Here is a 16,144-nt window from a genome sequence, read left to right on the forward strand (position 1 = left end):
ATATTTATAGCTCCAATAGCTGGATTAAAAGACTGCAATTTTCTGCTTTAGGTAGTAGTTTAAACCATTAGGGGAAAAAGTCACACCAGTAAATCAAGCAGTTTCCAAAATGGGGAAAGAATTGATTTGTGTCACCAACTGCTTCTTTGTCTTGAAGTGGCACCCTGGTAAATGCCACTGTTCTTTTTCTCTTATTTGGGGTGGTGGTGGTGGTAATTAGGTTTGCTTGTTTGTTTGTTTATTTATTTATTTAATGGAGGTACTGGGGATTGAACCCAGGACCTCATGCATGTAAGGCACACACTCTACCCCTGAGCTATACCCACCCCTCACCACTGTTCTTGATTCTTTATTTTGAGAATTAAAACACAACACTCTCTTGATTTGCAAAGAGTTCCTCACTGGAAAGTATCTGTAATAAACACATGACTAGGTTTGCAATGGAAACCCCAGACAGTTCTCTACATTTCTAAATATTAGTTATACCTAGAGGATACCTTCATATCAGACATTAGGACTTTAGTTATTGGCAACTACTTATTCTTCTACCACAGTTTTTTTTTTGGAACACAGCTCAGAACAAGAAAATAAACATAGAAGTCCTCCCTCTAATCATTCAAAACACATAGTGCAAAGTCTATGCACTGATTTCAAGTAAAACCCCTTGGGCCCCTACCAAAGGTCTGTTTTTTAAAAAATATTATTTTAGACATAGCATGAGTATATTTATTGAAATCAAGAACACAGCAGAGCAGAAGCAGTAAATTAGGACTGGGTGGGGAGCCTGCAGAGCACAGTAGCAGAGAGAAGTGACAAATGAGTGAAAAGCAGAGTCAAGAATTAAGCAAAAATAGGAGTACAGAGACAGTCTGTACAGACAACAGCCTTTCATGCCTTAGTGGCCCCTGTCCTTCCTCCTGTGTTGTAGAATGGTATGAGCATGAGTGTGCATGTTAATCAGGTGGCACATGCTTGTTGAATGGGTCATTAAGAAGAGGCTAGATTATACTTGGTTAAGTCTATTTATAGAATAAAGGGAAAGGTGTGACAGAGTTCCCTTTATTCTAGAAAGATTTTCTTCAGAAATTTCTCCTTCCCCTCTCCCCCTTCTTCCACCTCCTCCTCCTCCTGCTTCCCATTTTTGGAACTTAAAGGGATAAGCTTTCCTTACCAGGAAAATTAACTTTGGGGGATGATCTTATTTTCTGTTAATCCTAAATTAATTAGAAATTACTATGATTGAATTCCACATTTAATATTTATGTTTTTATTTATTAACACTAAGGTACTATCGCAAGGGGTGCTTTCATAAACTATTTTTTATTTCCTTTGAATTTCAGAAGTCTCTACCATTTGGGAGAACGTGTCAGAATTTGTCGAGCGGCAGCTATCCCTACACAAGGTGGGGTTTATACTTTAATTTTAATGTAGGAGTCCAAAGAATCTTTTCTCCTTAGTTTTGCTGGGAGCAGGATAGCAGACTTTAGAGCCACCTGGTTTAACCTGCAGTCCTGTGATTTTTTTTTGATGCTCACACTTAGGACTTGTGAATAGTAAACTTAACAAACATGGATTTCACCCTTAGGTACTGAATTTACAAGTTCTGCTCTTCTGGTGATAGGGACTGTATCACTGATCACTCTGGGTATGTGCTGAGGAAGTAGGTGAATTCTGTTTATCTGTGATTTGGTGGTTCCTGGCATAGCTATATAGAAGGATATAATGCTTCATGCCTTGCCTTTTTATAGGGAATGGATTTTAATTGAAATATAAGAAGGCAGCCAGGGACTGAACTCAGCTGACTAACAATGAGAAACTTTGCCCAGGGTTGGGCTATTTCCTGCCATCAGGTCTTGAGTTTGGATGACGTAGAGCTGAACAGAGATTTTGGGAGTTTGGAGGGAGACAGGATGTTGTGAAACTTTTATACCTTACTCAGAGGTCCCAATATGAGAGCTCTTGAGCTGAATTCATCCTTGAAATCTATTTTGTTTGGTCTGATCATTTGAATTACTCATCACCACTTAAAATTGGGAGAGTTTATATAAAGTTTTGTATTTTTTTCTTGAACAATCAGCAGATTAACGATACCAGTCTTCCGTTCCTGTGTGTGACACTTAGTTGGAGCTGACAGTCGGCTCTCCCTTCTTGATGGGACATACCCTCCTTAGGTATCACATTCTCTGGCTGGATACCTTCACTCCCTTATGTTCCTTTTTGGCTCCTGTAGGCATTTGAGTTTGTAATCCTTGCATATATGATATATCCAAGGAGACAGAGACCCATTGTGAGAGCCCAAAGCACTTGCTTCTACCCATCAGCCAAGAGCACCAGACTGCAGCATGTGCCTAGGATGCTGGGTTGTCTGATTTTAAGTGAAGGGCATAAGACCTAAAAGAGAGAATGAGAAAGCAGAGATTCTCATGACCCCTTAATTCTCTCTCTCCTATGGCAAACGATTAAAACTTAAAATGTCACACAATTCAGGACAAGAATAATCTTAGATACAGATTAAAAGCAGCTATGGCATCCATATGAGTTTTCTGAGTCCTCATAGCCTTTGAATGATATGGAAATGAGGGATCAGAAGATCATCATGGATTGATATTATTATTACATTTTATACTTATTTGAGAACTTAGAGTCATGAAGTACTCAAGCTGTAAGGGATCATAAAATCATTGAATTTTAAGGCCTAAGCTTAATTCTCTTCATGTTTTTGGGATAACAGTGCTAAGGATTATTTTTCTTTACCTTTACAGTGACTTCTCTTTGTTGCTTTTCCCACCTTCTTTTTCTTTCCAGGGAGTTCATATTCCAGGACTTGGAACTTTCACTTTCACGAGACAAAAGCTTGAGGTGGGAAACAACAAGTTTTTTCTAATTCAGAGGCCCACGTTTATCATGGCGGAGAAGTTAGTGCAGATCCATGGACTCAAACAAAACAAAGTATATACTCCTGGTAAATGTATTTAATTTTTAAGACTTTCCTAGAAGGTGACAAGCCTGGGGATGAAAATGAAAGGTCAGAGCTTGGCCAGTGGCTGCTTTATTGGTTTCTGAGTTGAGGAGCTCACTTTTCATGTGGTACCTTTGGCAGAGGGAGGGGCCAAGGTAGGAAATAATAGACAGTCTTCCTGCAGGCCATTTTAAACCTCAGCAGCTTAAGTCCTGATGTGCCATCAAGGCAAACTTATATAAAAGCCACATCACTGAGTCATATAGATTTTATTCATATTTCAAATCCTAAGAAATTAAAAGTGGTTATAAAGATGAGAAAGTTTAAGGTCACTGGTTGGAAGAATTACAGTTAGTATCAGCTGTGAAAAGATTACCATATTTTTATTATATATAACCTAAATTATTAAAATTTGCAAGTTGTTAGAAGGTTAATGCTATAAAGACTTAATGAATACCATATATACATCTCACACCCTAAAATCTTCCTTCTTTCCTTCCCTTCCTTGTTCCCACCTTCCCTCCCTTGTTTTCCTCCTTCCTGCTTTCCGTCCACAAATACTTACTCAGGGTCTGCTATGTGCCAGGCCTTGTTCCAGGTGCTAGAGGTATAGCGGCAGACAGGACACCTGCCACAGGACGCTTGCTTCCAGCTGTAATGTGTGGGCTTTGTGATACCTGCCCTGGTTACTTAGAGGCCTTTGGGGGCTTCCTTCCTAATTTATGGTTGTGTTCCTTCTGACCTTCCTTATCATCCTCCTGCATTAGACTCATATCTGGGTGAAGAGAGATAGTCTACCCTCAATGCCAGCAGGTGAAAGGCTGAAACCTTCCTTTATGTTAAATTCCCTGAAACTTAATTTTCAGAGTAACTTCCCACCAAAAGATTGTATTTTGGAAAAATAAACATCAACAAACCTAGAATTCATTATGCATATATTCTGTCTGGTGATTTTGATGGGTTTTTCAGCCATTTTTACCTAGAATTTTATGACAGAAGAAATAGAATATCCTAATTCATCCAAAACCTATCAACTGAAATGAGAAGAAAGCCAACCTTTTTTTTTTCAAAAACATTTCTGCCTTAGAATAGAGCTTATTTTGCATCTTAGATTTTGTAGTGTATTCCAAAAAAAGTACTTTAGACCTATAATTAATTTTTTTACAAAGTTGAAGAAATTTCATAATTAAACATGATTGAATTCATTCATAAGAACAGAGAGACTTTAGCTTTGAGGTTATAACTCTTCATCATTATTTAGATAACTAATCAAACATTATACAGTGATTCTTAAAGATTAAGACATGGTCCTTGCATTGAAGAACTCAGAATCTAGCATGGAAGATAAATATATGAGCAAATGATGCAGCATGATTAAGTGCTGTAAAAGCAGATTGATCAGAACTGGATCACTGATGAGAACTGGATCAATGGCAGGGGAGCCCAGAGAAGAGGATGCCTAACTCTGCTTGGGGAGGTTTAGGAGGATGACATGCCAGGAGGTCTTAAAGGATGATAGGACTTTGCTGGCAGAGGAGCTGTGGAAGTGTTTCAGGGACAGTAGGAACATTTCACATATAAAGGAAAGAGTGATGCCTGTTGAGAATAAGAGGTACTTCTGTGTGGCCAGGGCATATGATTGTGGAGGCAAGTAGAGGGAAGTGAGAGGTTAGTAGGGGTGGAATTGTTAGGAGCCTTATACCGTTTGATAAGGACTTTGGAATTATTCCTCTAGGTACTGAGGAACCAATGAAAGTTTTTGAGCAGGGAATTATCTGTACTGGTTCAGTTTTTAGTTTAAGGAAGGTAGCTTTAAAAAAAATTTTTTTTCTGTTATGGGGGAGGTAATTTGGTTTACTTATTTATTTATTAATGGAGGTACTGGAGATTGAACCCATGACCTCATGCATACTAGTCATGCACTCTACCACTGAGCTATACACTTCCTCCTAGGAAAGTAGCTCTTTTAATTATAGTGGTTTGGTAAAATATGTAAAAGCTTGAATGAAGGCAGTGGTAATCAGGAGGAAGATGAGGGAATCTATTCATGAGATATTTCTGATGTAGAACTGATGGGATTCAGTTACCAGTGGAGAGTGGTGGGTAGCAGGAGGAAGGAAAGTATTCAGGGTGACTCAGATTTCTCAGAGAATAGATAGATACTCACGTCATTAACTGTGATAGGGAATAAAGGAGAAAGGCAGATTGTGGTGGCAGATAAAATAAGGAATTTGCTTTTGAACATGTTGAATTTGAGATTCCTGTCAAGATATTTAAGTATAAATAATTTCAGAGTTCAGTAGAGGGGCGGAGACTAGAGGTCAAGATTAGGATAAATTTACTCAGGAATGGACATAGAGTAAGAAGAGGGGACTGAGAAGAACAAACTCCTTCTAAAACAAACACCATCTTATAAAAAGTAAAAGGGGAAGGAACCCAACAAAGGAGACTGAGGAAGAAGAAATTAGAGAGCCGAGCGTGATGCCATGGATACAAGAGAAAATAGAGTGCATAGCCAGCAGAAGCTACAGTGAAGTCATGAGACTAAGATATGCAGTGTTATCCATTGGCTTGTCCATCATGAGATGACAGTGTCCTTACTGATATAAATGGGCTGGGAGGAGAGAGATTGCAGAAATGCTTTGGGCAAATGGGAGGGGAGAATCTAGTGGGAGATGGTATAGAATCACCATTCAGTTGTGCAGGAGACTGTGGGCTGCTATGGGGAAGCTTGTGCCTTGTAGTGCTGTTACTCCTCATCATCCAGCAGCACTGGACATTGGAAAGACTATAAAGTAGTGTTTTCTGAATGAATGTTTAGAATGTTCTCATCTTCTCTCTATCAGTGGACCTTGTTTACTGTCTCTCTCTAGATTTATCATCTTAAGCATTTTCCCTGTTTCCCCTCGTTTCTGACTTGTGGAGCTTGCATAGCTCCTACATCTTTCTAGTTGAATAGACCCTGTGCTTACCTTCACGCTAGATATAACCATATTCCTTTGCAATGTCATTTACGGACTCATTAAATAGGATGTTTTCTGCAACTCATCCAGCCTGATACCCTCTGATAAGATCCATTTTCAGTTGAAAGGTAACTTCTAGTGTAGATGATTAACTTTTCAAAACACTTAATGTTTGTAGATATTTATAATCATTTAAAAATGTTATGATAACTGGAGGAGAGAGGCAAATGTTGTGGCAGCATGTCCTGAAAGATAAGGGAACTGAAAACCTCAGAAAACCCTCTGATGTAGAGAAACAGTTATAAACATGTCTCCAAGAGAAAACCAAAAGCTTGTTGGAATATTATTTAGAAAGCTGATTGTTCTTATTCTGAGAAAAAATATTCTACTTTTAGGAAAAATTTATTGATTAATAGGATGGATACAACTAAAGGCTTCAATGAACAGTTCTCTTTCTGAGTATTAAGTGAGAGTCAGGTAGTTGTTTTTGAGTCCTTGTTGTAATTTCTACTTCTTTTCCCTCACCCCAAATGTCTTTTCTCCTAGGTGACATCCCAGTTGTTCCTCTTAATTTTGTCATGATCTCCCTGGAGGGTCCATTTAGCAGAGATACAGTGGAAGGATGTGTGAAGGAGACATTGCTTTTTTTATCACGATCCATTTCCATCAAACAAAATGTGGAGTTTACATTCAAAGGAATTGGGGTCCTCGTGATTAAAGACGGCAAAGTGAAGATGAGATTTTATAAGGACTTCCTTTGTGCAATGGATGGAAGTGGGGCTTTGGCAAAAGCCCTAGCAAATGTAAAGTAATGTTTTCCTTCAATCCCTTTCCTGATTATAGCTCTGAATCATCTGTAAATGTCTCATCTTTAAGAAAAACTAAGTGCTGGCTTCAGCAGCACATAACACTAAAATTGGAATGATACAGAGAAGATTAGCACGGCCCCTGCACAAGGATGACATGCAGATTCATAAAGTGTTCCATATTTTTAAAAAAAGAGAAAAAGAAAAAGAAAAAATTAAGGTGGACGTATTTAAAATAGCAGTTACCCCAAGTGCAGAGAAGTGCTTGTTTATAGATGATTAATTCTTTGACAAAAAGGTTACAGGGGCTAAGGAACTTGAAGTTTTGAGTCAATGTCAACTGAAAAATATAAATAGTAATAGGAACTCTCATAATTCTGAACATTTTATAGTACCTTATAGTTTAAAAAGTTCTTCCACATATATTTATTTGAGTCTCAAAATATTATAAAAGCAGCATTATCATCGCCCTGATTTTATGAATGAGAAAAATGCGGGCTCAGAGAGGTTATGTGGGAACCTGAATTCTGGGTCCTAAGCCGTGGAACTGGAATTGAGGCCCAGGCTTCCTAATTACACTTTGTATGCTGACTACACTATTTTATTTTAATGGAAGTCTACTGAAAAATCTAATTCAAGTCGTAGAAATGTATCTCTAGCTTTTACTGTGCCGTGTTGTGGAAGAGATTTCAGAACTGACCAACCATTGCTAACCATTAAGTAGCAGGTGTGACCTTCATGCTAAGTTGGACGTAGTGGACTTTAAGGAGGCAGTGAAATAGTCAATCAACAGGACCAACTAAATCTTAATAGACAAAGTCGGCATGAATGAGTTGGATTATCACGAATGCTATACCATTGTGTGTCCCATAGAGCAAAAGCCTGATTTTTTAAATGAAAAACTATAAAAGGATAGGTTATAAATATGGGCTATTTCTACCCTCTAATTTTTCCTTTCATGGTGCTATGGAATGGGGCTTTAGGAAACAGAGTTGTGCATAATGAGGCTCTTGGTGTTTTCTCCACACTCTGGCTTCATACAAAATTGTTAAGAAGGATGCCAACCCTTTGTGTGGAAAGTGGAAACACACACAGAGATCACCCTCTGTTTTTCGTAAAAACACAGGCAAGATTTGCAAAACCAGAAGCAAGGCCAAAGTGCTGCTCCATGTCTAACCCTCAGGGATTCTACAGAACCTTATAAGTTGCAGCACGTGTTTAAAAGAAAGAATAATGCTTTAATTGGTCTGCTGCATTCTAAGATGTTAACTTTTAAGGAGCATTTTCCAGAAGAATTAGTCTTTAAAGATATTCTATGAAAAAAGGGTCTGGAGGCTAAAGCATATGGACATGTTAAAGAATTTGAGAGGTCTGGCTGGAAAGAAGCAGCTTTAACTACCTGAATATATTTAATCATGGAACTTTAGATTAAGCCAATATTCATTAACATCTATAAAACACATTTTGGGAAACTGCTGTAAAGTGAGAGTGATTGTTTTTCTCCCCGCAAATGTTCCATAACATAAACCTGAGCGCTGTCCTGCAAAAGCGTGCTCTTGGGAAGCAGTGTGTTAATTTCAGTGATGCTGCTTTTGCTCAAAATACTTTTAAAACCTCTTTTTTGGAATTTGTAAACCATACCATTAATCCAAAAGGAATAATTTTATATTTTATTCTCTACTAGCATAATTTAATAATGTGATTATTATATGTGACTACATATTTATATTATGTTATGTAATTATATTTTATAAATTATAAATTATACTATAAAATATGACATAATGATTCTATATTATAATAAGTATATTATATAATAATTATAATAGCTACTATCTGTGGAGTGCTTACCATGTGCTAGCCACTTACATATAGTACCGCATAAGAATCCTGTGAATTCCATCCTGTTGTTGTCCCCACATACCTGGTGTCTAAGGCTGTGTAGCTGTTAGCAGTGTGGGGGTTCAACATGAGTACACCTGACTCCAAAGTCCTTCTCTTAACTACCCAGTTTTAGAGTTACCTGGGTCGAGTGGAATTAGCCAGCTTGCTCATTTTCCTGAGAGTCTGAGTAAGTCAGCCCTCCTCTTAAAGGTGTCTAAAAGAAGCTGTCAACTCTGAAGGCAGTTTCCAAGGAGGAAATGGTTTGAGAAAAGGCAGCATCAGTGGAATCGGTATATGACCACACAGGGTGACTACTTTGATAAGTGAGATCGTTCTTCATCGGGTTTTGAGCTCTAGACTTTCCGCACTGAACAAAAATAACAGTGGAGAGTATCAGGGTAGCCTTTCCTCTGAGCAGCCTGTGCCTGTGATTTGTCTGTGTCCTGGACCACAGCCCAGGTGTAATTCTTCTCTGTCCCTGCCCCAGAGGCCTGACACTGTGGACTCGGTGTTGTCTAGCAGAGAGGCCTTGGGGAAGTGGCCCAACAGCGCGCTTGCATTTCCAAGGTCAGTGCTTCCCTCCACAGGTTCCTCCAGGCACAGCGACCCTTGCTGACCTGTTGATTGAATTGGACAGTGTTTCACATCCTTTTCTACTCACGCTCTCTCTCTCAGTGCTCCAGCAAAGAAGAGTTCATTGCATAGACTTTCTGTAGTTAAGTTAAAAAACAACGAACACTTAGAATAGTCCTTTTTTCAGCTACCCTTAGGTCCCTGGAAATTCTCATACTACCTCCCACCAACCTTAGTCCTTGTGGTATTAGTAAAATTCTTGTCACCTGCTGGGCTTTCCTGTACCATCCACCTCTTCCTCTCACTAAGCTGCTTCCTCTTTCTGCAATCTAGACTACTTCCTGTCTGAGCTTTGGTTTTTACCACTGAAGGGGTTAGAAAGGCAAGGTACAGCTTTTCCCCAAGAACGTAGTAGGCATTACCAGTGATTGCTACTGACAATGATTATAATAATGACCATGATAACACTAATGGTAATAATAACAACACTTACCATCTATAGAGCGCTTATTAGATGCCAGGTCCTGTTAAGCACTTTTTCAATATTCTTGTAGTTAATCTTTACTGCAACCATTTGAGATATGTATTATAATTTAATCCATTTTTATAGAGGAGCAAAATTAATTGTAATTGTAATTTTTTTAAAAACAAGTGATGGTGCAGTATTAAAAGCACTGGAATAGGAATCAGGAGACTTGGGTTTTATGTCCAGTTTGGTCATTACTTACCCACTGTGCACTCTTAATCAGGTTTTTAATCTTAACTGCTGTGCCATTAACGATTATGCGTTTCAGGTAAAGGCAGTTTGGGGAATAATAACCGGCTTCCCAAAGTATTATTTCCTCACATTTTTTGAGTCTGTGACATCCTCTTGTGTTTGTTGGTTTGGAACAACTCCCTCCTGGAAAGACTATAAGACACAGACCTCAGCAAAATGAGTGTGAGGGGGAGAAGGAGCCCTAGAGATGAATTAGTCCTACCTCCTCATCTTGCAGATGAGATGGCTGCACAGCTGAGGGGCCCGGCTGGAAATAAAACCATGCCTTCTGACTGTTCCAGGGTTGTTTCCATCGCAGCATGCTGCCTGGCTAATTAAAAACAAATCAGTAGGTTCAAATAATGTTATTTTGATTCTATTTTGGAAGGCACCTTTGGCTGCCCCTTTGTATTTTGGCTTAAGCACTCCAAGAAGGAAATAATTGCAGTTAGTTAAAGAACATAGATGGAGGCTCCTGTCAATTAGAGAGCCTAGATGGGGGACGTGAGGACTCAAATACGCAAAACAGCTGTAGGTGTTTTATTGATGTGAAGTTTGGCCCCTGAATTTACTGCAAGTATCACCTCTGCGCAGCTCCTCGTCCCCACCTCTAACCCAGCACTCCATACCTGAGACCAAAGACGATTTAAACTATACACACCATCTAAACAAACCCCTTCCCCCATTGCCTTTGCAAGTCCCTCATTTTGCCTGGGGAGCAGATGGAGAAGTGGAGAGAGAGGAGTAGGAGTGGTTATTTCTGGGCATACTCTGCCTGCCAGGCTATGAATCCTTGCCTTCAAGCTATTGAATAACCACCTTTCACTGCATTAGGCCTATGGCATGCTTACAGAATTAGAAAAGACAAATTCAAGCTGAAATCAAAAGCAAAAACTTAAACCCAAGCCTTCAAAGCAATTTATGTAAGAGTTGCTTTTGAGCCCTCAGTACAGAGGGAGAGGGTCTTGGTCAGCTCGCAGACTTAACCTCAAAGAGAATAAGTCCATGATTTTTACTCAGCGTATAAGAGCATTTGCCTGTTTGAGAGAAGTGGGCTTGTTTCATTCAGAATCAGTGAGCTAGCTTGGTTGCTTCTCAGAATTGAGAGTTCACACAGTCACCTATGGACAAATATCTTCGCTCATTCCTAGGATTGAGCTCAAGCAGATGGAGAACAAACCACCTATGGAGACCATTGTAGAGGAAGGTGGAAGGAATAGACAAAGGAAGAGCAAATTAAGAGGCCAGACAGACAAAGAAGAAGGCGCCCGAGGTAGGTCAATGGTTTCTGGGTATAATCTATCACTCTTGGCTACTTATGAGCCAAGACATACTGCTTAGCAACTCCTATGGCCAAAATAAGTAAAGTTCGTTTCAGGAATAATCACTGTATTCTTCTAACAAGCATCTTCTGCTCCTGGAATCTTGTATCTCACCTTAAACACTTTAAGACTCTCAGGCCCTTAGACTATGATCTCTTTGAGGGCTCCCTACTGCTTAAACGGGGTCAAAACTCAGCTGCTTCCAGAGTCCAGGCAGGTAACGTAAATGCACTAACTGGGCTGGATGTAACATGATAGGGAGACATGTTAGCATAAATAACAATTTCTATGAAAAATGAAGAGTGGTAGTTTTGTATCTTTGATATCTGGCTTTATAGAAGATAGCAGAATCTCATATCTGCATTTTCATATAATCTGTTGTGACATGTTGTTTTGGTTGAAGCATACGAAGAAAATCCTAGGAGCCCCAGGGGCTGCCAGACTACCCTTTGAGGCCTGTTCCTCCAGCAGATTATTGATTTGTGGAAATGTGGGTCAAATTTTCTGATTTTTCTAGAGAAGCAGAAATCCTGACATGTTAAATCAATTATTGTTAAAAATTGACAACTAATGGATGTTGAAACAAAAAATGCTAACTGGGCCAAGCAAAACATACCAATGGGTAAACACTGGCTTATGAATGTTGGTTTTGCAACATGTGGCCCACAGGATTACACATAAACTTTTAGCCTAATACTCACATGCTTTCATTCTTTAAAAAATTTATTTATTTGTTTATTACTGTATTATTTAATCATTTTATTTGGGGGGCACTAACCAGGTTTGTTTATTTTTAGAGGAGGTACTGGGGATTGAACCTGTACCACTTGAGCTATATACCCTTCCCCTCACATGCTTTCATTCTTTAGCCTCATTTGTCACTGCTCCCTACAGACTCTTTCTTTGAGCAAAATTGTCTATTCATATTCTTCTAACATGCCTTGCCCTTCCTTGACTTCATGCTTTTTGTTCACTCTTTATCTCCTGCCTGGAAGGCTCTTCCTTTTCCTAAAGTCTATCCCAGTCCTACTCTCCTCTTAGCACCCTTTTCACATCTCACTTCCTCCATGAAAACTTCTCTCCTCGCTGGATTCAGAAGTGGCTTCTCTCCTCTCTGAATGTGTCAGACCATTAAAGATGGCACCATTCATTTGGGATTTAGACATTCCACATCATTGTCCTGAGTTACTATTTATACAATGCATGTAAAATGCTTAGTACTGTTGGCAGGTAGTAAGACCACAAATGAGAGCTCTCATGTTTTCTGTTTATCTCATTGTTCCTCTTCAACTGTATTTACTGAAAGATCCTTAAGAGCAGAGACTTGCCTCTTTATATTTTCTAAGGTGCCCAGCTAGAGCTTTGTAAGTATACAGCTATACAATATAGAGCTAAGTATATAGATATATATGTATATATACATATACATTTATATGTATATGTGTATTTTTTAACCACACTAGGGAAATAATTTAAAAACAAGAAAATGTATTTTATGTGAAAAATTTCCCTAGTAAAATTATGAGCTTTAAAAGTCTGTGTTACGCACAAACCACCTATTTAGAGTTGAAAGGAGACTCACTTTCATTCATTCTGTAGAGATCTTACCACCCAAGATAATTCGAGATAGACAAGCTACCTCCCTTACCGAAGGGATAAACGTCAGTTCGTCGAGCAAACCTGAGCAGAATGGGAGTGGAGGGAAGAAGGGGAACCTTGAAAGGTAATGCATTGATATTTTTTCTGTTGCACTTTACTAAATATATTTTCAAGTCCTATTTTGATGCAGGGGATTTTAAGTAAGTGTTCATTCATTTGTTCCTTCATCCAGTATTCATTTTGCTGAACATGGCTGGTAATAAATATTCTTTGAATTAATGAATATATTACAATTTATGGTGGCCCTGTCTTATTCTTGTTATGTCAGGTGATTTCTATTTTCTCCTTCTCCCTTTGTGTAGGGTACTTTTTAAGACCTCAGATCATATCATACTCAAGTATCTATTGAGCATCTGCCATGTATCTTGCACTTAGCTGTCAACTTTGAATTTATTAATGTGTCACAATGTATCAGTTATCATATGTGCCATTCAGGTGCTTTGTGGATTCCTAAAGTCATGTTCACAACCCTTGACATGCTTATTTTGGATAATCTCATTGTTATGAAAGATAATTGAGAATTAAATGTCTAGTACTATGGAATTTAGTTCAACCCAAAAAACACTGAGTATCACTGTGTGCCAGGCACTGTTCTAGACACTGAAACTACAGAGCTATGAGACATCAAAGACGTATAAATCTACTTGCATAACACTTATAGTCTTCTAGGGAGATTGATGTGAAGAAATAATTCATGTGATAAAGATAACAAAAGAAAGCACAGAGGCTGCAAAGATGAGGGAGTAATTATTAGGGATTCCTAGTAAAGGTTTCCTAAGAAGTTGACCAAACAATGTTTTTGTTTTTGTTTTTTTGGTAGTGATTACTAAAGTAATACATGTTTATCATAAAAATTTTGGAGAAAATGAGAAAAGCAGGAGATAAAAAAATCACTCATAATCCCACTAAATAAAGGAAACTTTCTGTTAACATTATGGTATATATCCTTCATTTCAATGCATATACAATATATACATATATTTATACTTGAAACATATACATACATTTTAAACAAAACTGAGATCATATCGTATGAACCTTTGCTACACTTAACACTAAGTGGTGAACATTTCCTCATGGCTTTAAACATCCCAAAACAAATGATTACTCATCATCGCATTGATTAAACCTTTTGTTTAACCAATCTTCTGTTGGATATTTAGATAACTTTTAGTTTTTATGTTATAAGTAATATTGTAATAAATATATTCACACATAATTCTTTATATACACCTGCATATTCTGTAGGACAGAAACTTTAAAGTGAAATTTCAGGGATAAGAGATGAGCCCATTTTTCGTGCCTTTGATGCACATTACCAATTGTCCTCAGGAAGATTGTTCAGTAGCAGTAACAGGAGGAACTGCTATGTTCTCTATAGCTTCGTTAATATTGGGCATTGTACCCTCCAGTTGCTTCCCGTTCCCACCCAGGGTAAAAGCTAAAGTCACTCCCATGGCCTTCAAGATCCTGCCTGATCTCTGATCTCTCTCCTGCTTTTAGCCCGCTAACTCCCCTTCCTCCAGCTACACTGAACACAAACATTCTCTTACTTCAAGGACTTTGTGCTCATTTGCCTTGCTGGACTCTTTTCCATCAGTATCTGATTATTATTATTCCTTTCCTTCCTTCAGGTATTTGCTGTTTTCACCTTTCTGGTGAGAACTTCCCTGACCATTCTATTCATGATTTAATACTCCATTCCTCCAGCATTGCATGGCATTTACCACCATCGAACAGACTGTAGAATTCACTCATTTATCTTGTTTATTGGCTGTCTACTCCCATCAGCATGTTAATTCCATGAGGACAGAGCTTTCTTTTTATGTGACATCTCCCATGCTTAGAGCAGTGCACATAGTAAGTTGTCAATACACTTTTGTAGAATGAATAAATTTTATCCCAGTTTCACCCAAGTGAGAATTGAGACTTTGTACCATTACCCAGCTGGTCTAATGCCAGTCAGTTTGTAATAAAGAAAGCTGGGAGTCAAATTCAGGTTTACCTGATACAAGGGCATACCTCCATACATGAAGATGCTCTAAAGAAAACCACTCAGATACTTTTCATTTTCTTATATTTATACTTGCTTCTAAAATTATCATTGGTAATGATGATAGTTGATGTCAGACTGCATTAACGTTAATGAATGTTGCCTTGTTTTTATAGCTTATCATCTCCAGGTGGTCTGAAAAATGACAATGAAACAAAGCCTAAAATTTCTCCAGCCCCTGCTTGCCAGGATCATAACAGGGCAGGACAGGTACAGTGTCTTCAAACAAACAAAACCCCACTAGAATCTTCCTCTGACTTCTGTTTCTCAAAGGGAATTCTGGGAGTTGCTCTTCCTTTAATATATGTGTTTGGCTCAAGGACTCAGGACACATAATTGGACTCTGATAAATCTACCTACCAGTCAAAAATCTACCAGTTAACAAAAATAGGGTTGGGAAATCTATTTCTAATTTTCAGTTGCTATAAACACATCTGTTAGTAAATCCTCTTGAATACTGGTGGGGCCCTCTCTGAAGATCTCATTTGGCTAATGTCATTAATACATCCTTTTAGGAAGTATACTTCTTTTTTGGTTGAGGTGGGGAGAGGAGGTAGTTAGGTTTTTTTATTTACTTCTTTAATGGAGGTACTGGGGATCAAACCCAGGACCTCGTGCAGGCTAAGCACGCAGTCTATACCACTGAGCTATACCCTCCTCCTTGAAGTATTCTTCTTGATACACCCAGCCTTTGGAGAGCTTGGGAAGGGAATGCAAAGGCAAACAAGTAAAAGGTGAAAATCAATTTGTCCTAAAACTTGGTGTTATAGGAAATGTGTTACGTGTGTTTGCAACGAGCACAACGAAATTCCCCACTGTACTACAGTGAGGAGAGGAGGAGGAGGGAGGTAGAGGACGAGCGGCTCATGCAGCAGCATCAGCTGCTGAAAGACCAGGAGGCCCTCTTCAAGGAGCAGGTAGGTCAACACCACACTTAAGAAGTGTTTAACGTGGGGCAGGGGAACACAAGTATACAGCACCACTTAAAAAGTTCTGTCATGTGTCTGTCCTGTAACATAGTTAATCATTTACTTACTGCTGAGCTAAAACTTAGGTCGTGTCCAGGTTTCCACTAATAGTAAACAGCCCTGGGATGAATAGCCATGCAGCTGATGATTGCACGTGTCACTGATTCCACACACCACCCCCCCCATTAGGACTGAGTTTT

General features: G+C 38.7%; 1 protein-coding gene and 2 non-coding genes across 4 annotated transcripts in view; 2 read left to right on the top strand and 1 right to left on the bottom strand.

The window, feature by feature from the left end:
- The window catches only part of CCDC81 (coiled-coil domain containing 81), a 56,676-nt gene that overhangs the window by 19,694 nt on the left and 20,838 nt on the right, over nt 1-16,144 (top strand). For both annotated transcript variants that reach the window (XM_010990539.3, XM_064492779.1), the window contains 8 exons: nt 1,341-1,402; nt 2,806-2,962; nt 6,469-6,725; nt 9,100-9,179; nt 11,094-11,215; nt 12,864-12,987; nt 15,093-15,186; nt 15,747-15,893. In XM_010990539.3, the coding sequence (XP_010988841.1) occupies nt 1,341-1,402; nt 2,806-2,962; nt 6,469-6,725; nt 9,100-9,179; nt 11,094-11,215; nt 12,864-12,987; nt 15,093-15,186; nt 15,747-15,893 (1,043 nt within the window). The remainder of the gene's footprint in view (nt 1-1,340; nt 1,403-2,805; nt 2,963-6,468; nt 6,726-9,099; nt 9,180-11,093; nt 11,216-12,863; nt 12,988-15,092; nt 15,187-15,746; nt 15,894-16,144) is intronic.
- TRNAV-UAC (transfer RNA valine (anticodon UAC)) lies at nt 255-327 on the bottom strand. The gene has a single exon. It is a non-coding gene; the product is annotated as a tRNA-Val (tRNA).
- On the top strand, nt 6,808-6,915 carry LOC116155527 (U6 spliceosomal RNA). The gene has a single exon (XR_004139413.1). It is a non-coding gene; the product is annotated as a U6 spliceosomal RNA (small nuclear RNA).

This window comes from Camelus dromedarius, chromosome 12 (assembly GCF_036321535.1).
Source record: "Camelus dromedarius isolate mCamDro1 chromosome 12, mCamDro1.pat, whole genome shotgun sequence".
Classification (NCBI taxonomy): domain Eukaryota; kingdom Metazoa; phylum Chordata; class Mammalia; order Artiodactyla; family Camelidae; genus Camelus; species Camelus dromedarius.